Raw genomic sequence first — 9,365 nt, forward strand, 5'->3', positions numbered from 1 at the left:
ATCCTATTTGTTTTCTTTATTTTACAAAAGCACAACGTTTTCTTGAGTGCACACAAATAAAAATAGACCCTTTACAGTTCTGAACGATGTATTATTCTTACCTTTATGAGCAAAAATGACGGCGTATTTAATTTGTTTGCACTGATGTCCTGAAGTGCGCTTCAGCTTCCACTCTCTGCACAAACGATTGGATATGCACCTAATAGCGCACATTTATATAGGTTAAATGTTAAACAAACATTGTGATATGCTTTAAGTAGCCTATTTTATAACTATATATTTTATTTTCGGCAAGTCGTAATTACAACATCGTATGACATTGTCTCATATGATGCTCATAAGTTTCCTCATATTGCATTAGTATCTGATAACACCAAATCAGTAAAAAAATAAAATTTGCACTACGAAAGATCTCCATGATTAGCCTGTTTTTGCACTTCCTGTTTTTCACTGCTTGAGAATTTCTGTCCAATGAATGGATGACCTTAGCACACGTGTGGTTTTGTTTACAATTTCTGGTTCACTTGCAAAAAAGGGCAGTGTGAAAGCGAACCGCACCAAACAAAAAAAATCGACATTGTATTTGGTCCGGACCAAAGCAAGTGAACTAGCAGACTTTCCTGGTGTGAATACACTCTTAATCTTGCCTGTAATTCCTGATAAAGCAGTGTTTGTGAGCACAGTGCTGCTTTGTGTACAGCCGTTACCAGGGAAACAGCTATTTTACTGCTCCAAAAGCGGCACCTAGTGGCAAAGAATGAATTTGCATTTTTATTCAGACCAACACGAAAATCGACTGATGGTTTTACGCAGCAAACATGCAGAGCTGTAAATGTGAACAGGTATATATCCCACGGGGGAAGCCCCGTCACACATAGAGAGTCTGTGGGTTGCTGCAGCAGTCTTCAGTAATGACAGGGACACAACACAAGGTTGGGGCTATACTGCTGTGGCATTGCTGTGAAAAATAACTTTAACCATTGATTCTTCACAGCCTCGTCCTTTGGCAGAAAAAAAAAAAAACGGATTTACCCTCATAGCCTCTTCTCTACCTGATGCTATCCACAGGAATCCGCAGGGTTGCCAGGTTTTCACAACAAAACCCACCCAATTGCTATTCAAAACTAGCCCAATCGCGTTTCGAGGGAGGTTCCCCGGTAAAAATCGCGTTCCGTGGGGTAAAAGTTTCCAGTTCAAGCTTTCCCAGGTCTGCGCGCGCAACAAGTGGGCAGGCAATATGCTAATGTTTCATGTTGACGTCACCATGAAACGGCTTGGGATTCGTTTTAAAAATGATTCGTTTCAATGATTCAAAGTCGACTCTTTCTTTTGAGAGACAATAACTTTATACATGGTGCACTTTCAGATTTAAAACTTTGCAGGATGTTTTCATTCACCTAGAGCTGTTACACACTGCATGAAAGGTAATTTTCAAAAATCCATAATAAGGGCACTTTAATAGATATAAAAATCTATACATAATTACTCATTACTAGTTTTTGAATTTAGTTTAGTTTAGTTTAGTAAAATATGGCCTGAATGTTTCTTAATGATCTTCACCCTTCACTTTTGAAACAGATGAAGGTAACGGAAGAGGACTTATGGATCCGGACGTACGGAAGACTATTCCAGAAGCTGTGTTCATCCAGCGCAGAAATTCCCATTGGGATATACCGCACTGAATCTCACATGTTCTCCTCCTCTGAGGTAAGATGAGATAAAGAGGAAGAGATCAGAGAGTTCAGACACGGCTGAATACACTCATTTTAAACGGTTCATCCAGCTCCAGATGCTTGCACAGCAGATACGATCTGTAACTGTGCCTTTACTTAATCTTGTGCAGTGTTCAAGATTTACAGCTTTATTTTGGTCTATATCATGGCTTTGCTGGCTGCCTTATTAGCGGTGTTGTGACTTGAAGCTTATGCAATCCTTGTGCTAATCATTTCTCATCTCATTCACATCTATTGCTTGTTCCAGTTTAAGGAGGTTTGCAAGCAGGTAAGAATACTTCTCCCCATTTCACAACTACATTGTCATATGTTAATGGAATGGTGCTGTTTCAGCTGTTTGTTTTCTGTCCAACATCCATTACTTTCACTCACTCATTATGTGCTGCTGATCTGTATAATTTGTTAATAAATGCTATGTTAATAAATAACAGTTGTTTAAATTATTTAGTAATGTAAGTTGGTTTATATAAAGGGGAATTAAGTCATTTTTTCACTCAATAATGTTCTGCTGCTAAGGGTCCCCAAATATGAGGATTCCTTTCTAAAATATAAACACAGCTAAATCCAACATTTAAAATACATTTTATTAAAATGTTATGCTTGCAGAGGCTGCATTTAGTAAAAATGGTAATACTATGAAATATATTTATTAATATATATTTTTAAATGTAATTTATTCCCGAGATGTAAAGCTGAATTTTCAGCAGTCATTACTCCAGTCTTCAGAAATCTTTTCTAACATTATAAATATCTGTACTGTCACTTTAGATCAATTGAATGCATCCTTGCTGAATAAAAGTATTCATTTCTTTAAAAAAAATAATCTTACTGACCCCAAACTTCAGAACGGCCTTAAACGTAGACAAGGCTAATGGCATCCTGTCAGTAGATGAATTAGAGTCAGCTAAAATTATATGTGTAATTACTTAGTGCTTCTTTCCAGAGTAAAGTTGTTCAGCTGCTAAAAAAACTGGTACAAAAAAAAGGTAAAACATAATGACTTCAGCCAGCAGACAATGAAAATATTGGTGTGCCACTTAAACACTGTTAACCTATTGACAACCTGTTTCCATGCTGAGCAGTCTCAGGTGTCTGTGGAGGACTGTGAGGACCCGCGGGCCCGCAGGGAATCCTGGAAAGAGAAAACCGCCCACAGAAACTCCACAGGGAGCGACCAATCAGAGCACCCACTTCTGCGGAAGAAGAGCATGCAGTGGGCGAGACGGCTGAGCAGAAAAAACAACAAAATGCCCAGTCGATCTGAACGCATCAATCAACAGCGCCTGAACCTGTACCGGCGCTCAGAGAGACAGGAGCTGTCAGAGTTGGTGAAGAACCGCATGAAGCACTTAGGGCTGCCCACTGTGGGATATGGTGAGTTTGAGAAGGGAAAGTGAGTATTTCTATTTGTACCTACGAAAATACTGAAGGTACAGAACCCCTTACATTGATGTCTTCTTGCTATAGCGCGTTATTATAAATGTACTATTCTGGAGATCAGTTTTCACAGTGTTTCTCTTTGTAAATCATATAATAGCGTCCCCTTGTGTCCCCTGCATCAGTAATTATTCATCTGAAACGTCCTTTATCAGGGGTCACAGGAAAACGGCAGATTAAAGAGAAACAAAATATAGATTACATGCTACATTCCATAAGGGAATATTTTTAATGTTCCTTTAGAACAAATATTTGTTTTTTTAGATCTACACTGGGGTCCAAAGGTACATATATTATGCATTATTTTCTAATTCTAAACCATCTTTACATCCAAATGATGTAACTGACGTACTGTTTTGAGTAGAATTACATTTTTAATGATTATCTTAAATTGTTCAAGCTGCATGAACTCCACAAGTTTGGGTCAAAGCTAATGATCATGTTCTCCAGTATGATTTGAGATGATACAAACAACATCTTGAACTCCAGAGGAAGCAAGAACATCTGACCTTCTGTCACATAATCACAAATGTATTTACTTAATATGATTAGTGACCCAGAAAACATGTAGAATCTTAAATTTTATCTTAATTTTGCATCATACTATTTATTTGTTTTATTTTATTGATTTTTTTTTATTTACCAATATCCCAAAACGTATTTCCAGAGATAAACAAAGATTTCTTAATACTCTTAACTCAAACCTTTGGACTTCACTGTATATCGTAGATGTTCTTAAGAAGAAACATTTCCTGTATTATAACAGGTGGGTTTATACTGTCATAATGAATATCTTTTATTGTTGAAGGATAGATCACCATTGACTTCTGTTTTGTGTGCCCTGCATTGTTGTTTATTCTATTCACTTTTCTAGAAACTTTACTCACTTTCTATCCTCCATGTTGCAAAAATTCATTCTCTATTTTTCACTAGTCAACCCTGAGAAATACTGTTGGAAACTGAAGATGAAGTGTATTTTTTCATGTTAAAACTACTCTGTCTCATCTTACACAGACATTTATGCACTTTATCTTTAAAAATGAGATGTAAACCATAGTGTTCTGTTATTGATGACATTTTAAATAACTATAACAAATATAAACCTTAGCAGTCATAATAGTGTAAAATATTTTGAGAATGTGTTTTTTGCATGGTGAATTTTTCCTGTTCTTTCTCTTTAAAAAGTGCTGCTTTCTCTGCTGCTTGCTTGACCTTTTCTTTCTTATCTCTTTCCACTTTGGCCTTTTCTCCACACGCTGTAGAGGACGTAGCTAATTTAACCGCAAGTGATGTGATGAACCGAGTAAATCTAGGATATTTGCAAGGTAAATCCACCCAACATCGCTGTTCCTGTAGTATAGGATTGTTCCAGTGGATCAAGTCACTGGAGTAATGAGCTGAATGAAACCTGATGTTCTGGAGACGGATGTCAATTGGAAACTCCACTGCTCAGTTTGTCCAGTGACATTAATTAGAATGGCATCAGTAGTGTTTAATAGGATAAGCACTGAAAGCCAAAGGAAAACGCTTCGTGGCACTTTAAAGGAATAGTTCACCCAAAACATGAAAATTTGCTGAAAATGTACTCACCCTCAGACCATCATTTGCTCAGCAGTGAATTATGCAGTGAATGGGTGCCGTCAGAATGAGAGTCCAAATAGCTGATAAAAACATCACAATAATCTACAAGCATTCCAGTTCATCAATTAATGTCTTGTGAAGTGAAAAGCTTCCTGCTAAAATATGAGTCCTCTATTCGTAATATTGCTTTCTCCAGTGAAAAAGCCATCTTGTCTGAATCGGGAGTAAAATATGCACAGATCAAGCACTGTTTACAAAACGCAAACAGTCCAAAATAGTTCTAAACAAATATGTCAGTGGATTTTGTTGTAAGAGGACAACAGAGGTTGGACTTTTTCACTGTTATTATGGATTATGGACTGATATGTTGGCCAGAAGCACTGGTATAAAACGTCTTAATGTTGGATTTCTCCAAATCTGTTCTGATGAAGAAACAAACTCATCTACATCTTGGATGGCCTGAGGGTGAGTACATTTTCAGGAAATGTTCAGTTGTGGGAAACTATTCCTTTAACAGGCCTTTATTAATTCATTTTCTTTCACATTGAAAATTCTGTGCAATTCAGTTTTTTTTTTTTTTAAATGTACCTGATTCTTACATTTTTCCTGGCTGACAGTTTCTTCCTAAATCTACATGAAAATGTCTAAAGTCTACTGCCTGCAGTTCTCTTTTTACAACATTTTTTCCAGATGACATCATCATTTGGCTAGTCTATGTTCAATGAGCCTTCCTCTTATCTTATTAAAAACAGACTGCAGGAAACTGCTGGCCATTGACATTATAATGACGCTGGACAAAAAGAGTATGATTTAGAAACGTGGTTGAACAGCCTCTGTGCTTATCTGTAAAGCCAACTGATATCATTATAATCAAATTTGCATTTATGTATAATTCATTATTACACAGCTCACTGGAATACTTGATTCTGATTGGTCAACTGCAGCATTCACCAGTCTTATATAATGACCACTAAGCTATTTAACTTAATGTTGTCCCATTTGAGTCATTTCAGCTCAAATTCATATTTCACATCCATTTTTTAAATAGCTGTGTAATAATCGTTATAATGCACAGTCAGCCAGTCGTTACTGCAAAATAAAAAACTTTTTGATTTGTTTCGCTGTGATGACTGTACCTTATTCCATACTTATACTGTACATAAATGCAAAAGGTAAAGAAAATGTATAGCATTTTAATGAATTAAATACAGTGGATAAAGTCTACAAGTTTATTCTGCATAGACTATGTGTGGGTGTAATATACAGTATATGCAGACTTTGTATTTTTTACATAGCCACGTATTTTTTTTATGTGAATGCAGTATTTATTTAATATTATTATTTATTCAATGTTTTCTGACCTAATCAGCAGTATCACACCTAAGATTTTGTATCATTATGTTTGCAAAAACATGCTCCTGAACAACAATGTGATTTGACAGCAGTGCTGACCTGTTTCTGAAATAATGAAGTCTGATTTTATAGTTAAATCAGTGATGTAGTTGTCTTTTTCTCCTCTGGTACGAACTGAAGAGGGTACTTACATGACAGAGGGTACTGCAGGTACTCACTGGCATCTGAGCATTGATATAAGAGATGATGAGTGAGGGCTTTTGATTCCAGGATGTTTGGACAGAGTGGAGTAGAAAGCATTCAGTCTTTGTCGGAAGGGTCCATCTAGAGCAGGTATTTAGGTGTACACTTGTTAGTCTGCTCGTACTTATTTACAGCTTTTTTTCATTCTTTTTAACGGGGTGATACTGGGAGAAGTATTTGGGTTTCCCATTGGTGTAATTGGTTAATTAGCTTTGGCTATTGACTCCTCCCAATCCCACACTACTAATGTTTTTTGCTTCACTCTGATTGGTCGAGCCTTGGCTTGGTGGGCCTGACAGATCCTCTAAGCATGCTTATATCTGTGTGTGTCGGTCTTACTGTTTGCTGACTTTGGGCTGTGTGTTGGCATGGCAACGAGCAACTTTCATTGGGTCAGCTGTGGTTATGATGCAGTAGACGGATGGATGGATGGATTGATTAAGTGATTGAGAGACTGAATGCGTGGGTGGATGCGGTCCCTGTCTGCATGCGTCCGCGCATGGGGATCACTTGCGGTTGCATGGGCGTTCCGTAAATGCAGCCATGCCCTGTCAGTAACGGTTAGCCCTTCTCTCTCTTTTAACTGGCCTGGCGCTATAAGTGGCTCAAACAGGTGGGTTTGGAGAAGCAGAGGCACTTTGTCCCAGTCTTGAGTCCCTTATTTCCAGACCTGCAAAGGTTCACACTTCTCAGTCATTTACAAGCAGGTAAAATACAACAAAGCCTCAGAAACCCAGCCAACAAAATCCAAACACAGTGGGGTTACACAACAACTGCCTTCCATATTTTTTGGACATTTTGATTTAATATATTGTCCAATTTTGCTATTTTTTTTAATTTTTTGGCTATTCTGACTCAACAGCATAGTTTTATTTGTAGTAGGAACAGAGATAAATGTTACGGATAATTTCTCAGAATAAATGTTTTGGATTATTAAGAACTGATATGGGTTAAGTATGATAGTGATACTGTGTTTTGTTTTCTCTTGCAGATGAAATGAATGATAATCAGAACACGTTGTCATATGTGCTGATAAACCCTCCTCCGGACACCATTCTAGAGCTCAATGACATTGTGTAAGTGGCATATTTTAAGGGGGACGTGTGCAGTTTTATTAATGTTGTGAAACTTATTTTCCAGTTAAATGTGACAAGTAAACAATTTATAAGTCTGTAGATGTAGTACGAAGAAAAGGAAACTATAAATAAAATATATATTTATAAAATATTTATTTGGCTAATGCTATTTGCCTTTAAGTGCAAATTGTGTTAAATGCTACTTAATTTGTGCTATTTATTTAGTGTAAATGCTATTTATACTTGCAAATAGTGGCAAATACTGTACATACAATATAGAACAGTATGCAATTATAAAAACATTTTCATGAGCCAAACATGTTGCCAGCCTGTGAGGTTTATACCAATTATAGGCCTGTGCAATATCTATTTAGTATTTTACTTCCACTTTTTCTTCATTTTTAATAAAAATAAATGCATCTCCAAAATCAGCGGTTCTTAATCTTGGTCCTCAAGACCCCCGCTCTGCATATTTTGCATGTCTCTCACACCTGATTCAGATCACCAGCTTGTAAGAAGAGAGCTCCATGAATGAACTGTGTTCCAATTGACATGGTCCCTACACAGTGTTCACTATTCCCTGCACACAGCAAATCGGCCGAAGTTTACTTCATTTAAGAACACAGATTTGCACTACACCACTGCCCGCAGTGTCTTCACACACAGACAAAACTTTCTACTGAAGTGTGAAGTGTTATTTAACCGTAATCATGAGATTTGCATTGTAGTAACATCTCGCGCACTTTAATGCCCTTTGAATGGAACATATATGCTCCTTTTGAACTGGAATCATGCCAGAATATCCTGTGATGTCCACCTCGCAGGGCACTGGCACTTACGTTTAACGGAACAAACTTCTAAAGCAATAAGAGAAACATTCAAAATGTGCAGAGCGAGTGGTCATGAGGACCAGGATTAAGAACCGCTGTCCAAAATGATTTGTGATGAAAACAAGATGAATGTGACTGGAGATTCATCTGGCAGACTGAAGCTCAGATCGGTCAGGTCAATTTTGTCTGACTCAACCAGACAGTGATGGGTAGAGTGTAAATTGCATTTGGCAGCAAGACAGCATTTGCACTAAAAAAAGTCAATACATCATCAGCATTTTTTCCGTCATATTACCTTCTGGCTCAACCAACGGCATGCATTTGGGGTGGGAATACCCCGCTATTAACTAACGTTTAACTACAACTTTTGCCTCAATAAACTCCTAGTTTGCTGCTTATTAATAGTTAGTAAGATAGTTGTTAAGTTTAGGTATGGGGATTAAGGGATCTAAAATATGGCTATGCAGAAGGCATTAAAGGGGTCATATGATGTTGCTAAAAAGAACATTATTTTGTGTATTTGGTGTAATGAAATGTGTTTATGCGGTTTAAGGTTAAAAAAAAAACATTATTTTCCACATACTGTACATTATTGTTTCTCCTCTATGCCCCACCTTTCTGAAACGCGTAGATTTTTACAAAGCTCATCGGTCTGAAAAGTGAGGTGTGCTCTGATTGGCCAGCTATCCAGTGCTTTGTGATTGGCCGAATACCTCAAACGTGTGACGGAAATGTTACGCCCCTTACCATATTGTGATGCCTTGTCCCGGCCGGGGCGACGAGACAAAAACATGATCGGAGAAATGACAAGCAACAAGCTACTCTACACTGCTCAAAACTCACGTTTGAATCGTCAGTGGCAAATTCTTTAAATATAAAAAACGTACTTACAGTCTGTGAGTCAGAACAGCCGGCATTGTAGTCTACTCTACCAGGATCAGGAAACAGTCCTCCATAAAATGCGCTGGACACATCGGAATATTTGGGTCGAACTTTTCTGGAACAGTGTTGTAAATACAACTAAACCACTGATTTCTAGTCGTGTCCTCTTTTGGAAGACCAAACAAAGTAGTTTCGCTTTCACAACGAAACACAGCGTCACACACAGTGGC

General features: G+C 37.5%; 1 protein-coding gene across 11 annotated transcripts in view; it reads left to right on the plus strand.

The window, feature by feature from the left end:
- Window positions 1–9,365, plus strand: part of kcnt1b (potassium sodium-activated channel subfamily T member 1b) — a 98,100-nt gene that overhangs the window by 85,704 nt on the left and 3,031 nt on the right. For 3 of the 11 annotated variants that reach the window (XM_016527885.1, XM_016527886.1, XM_016527890.1), the window contains 7 exons: window positions 1,579–1,707; window positions 1,981–2,001; window positions 2,816–3,107; window positions 4,433–4,495; window positions 6,285–6,314; window positions 6,949–6,960; window positions 7,339–7,423. In XM_016527885.1, coding sequence (XP_016383371.1) covers window positions 1,579–1,707; window positions 1,981–2,001; window positions 2,816–3,107; window positions 4,433–4,495; window positions 6,285–6,314; window positions 6,949–6,960; window positions 7,339–7,423 — 632 coding nt within the window. Of the gene's footprint in view, window positions 1–1,578; window positions 1,708–1,980; window positions 2,002–2,815; window positions 3,108–4,432; window positions 4,496–6,284; window positions 6,315–6,948; window positions 7,055–7,338; window positions 7,424–9,365 lie in introns of those variants that run through there. The other 8 variants (XM_016527893.1, XM_016527895.1, XM_016527891.1 and 5 more) reach the window with 6 other exon arrangements.

The sequence above is a fragment of the Sinocyclocheilus rhinocerous genome, unplaced genomic scaffold, assembly GCF_001515625.1.
Source record: "Sinocyclocheilus rhinocerous isolate Xijiao unplaced genomic scaffold, SAMN03320098_v1.1 scaffold62, whole genome shotgun sequence".
Taxonomy (NCBI): Eukaryota; Metazoa; Chordata; class Actinopteri; order Cypriniformes; family Cyprinidae; genus Sinocyclocheilus; species Sinocyclocheilus rhinocerous.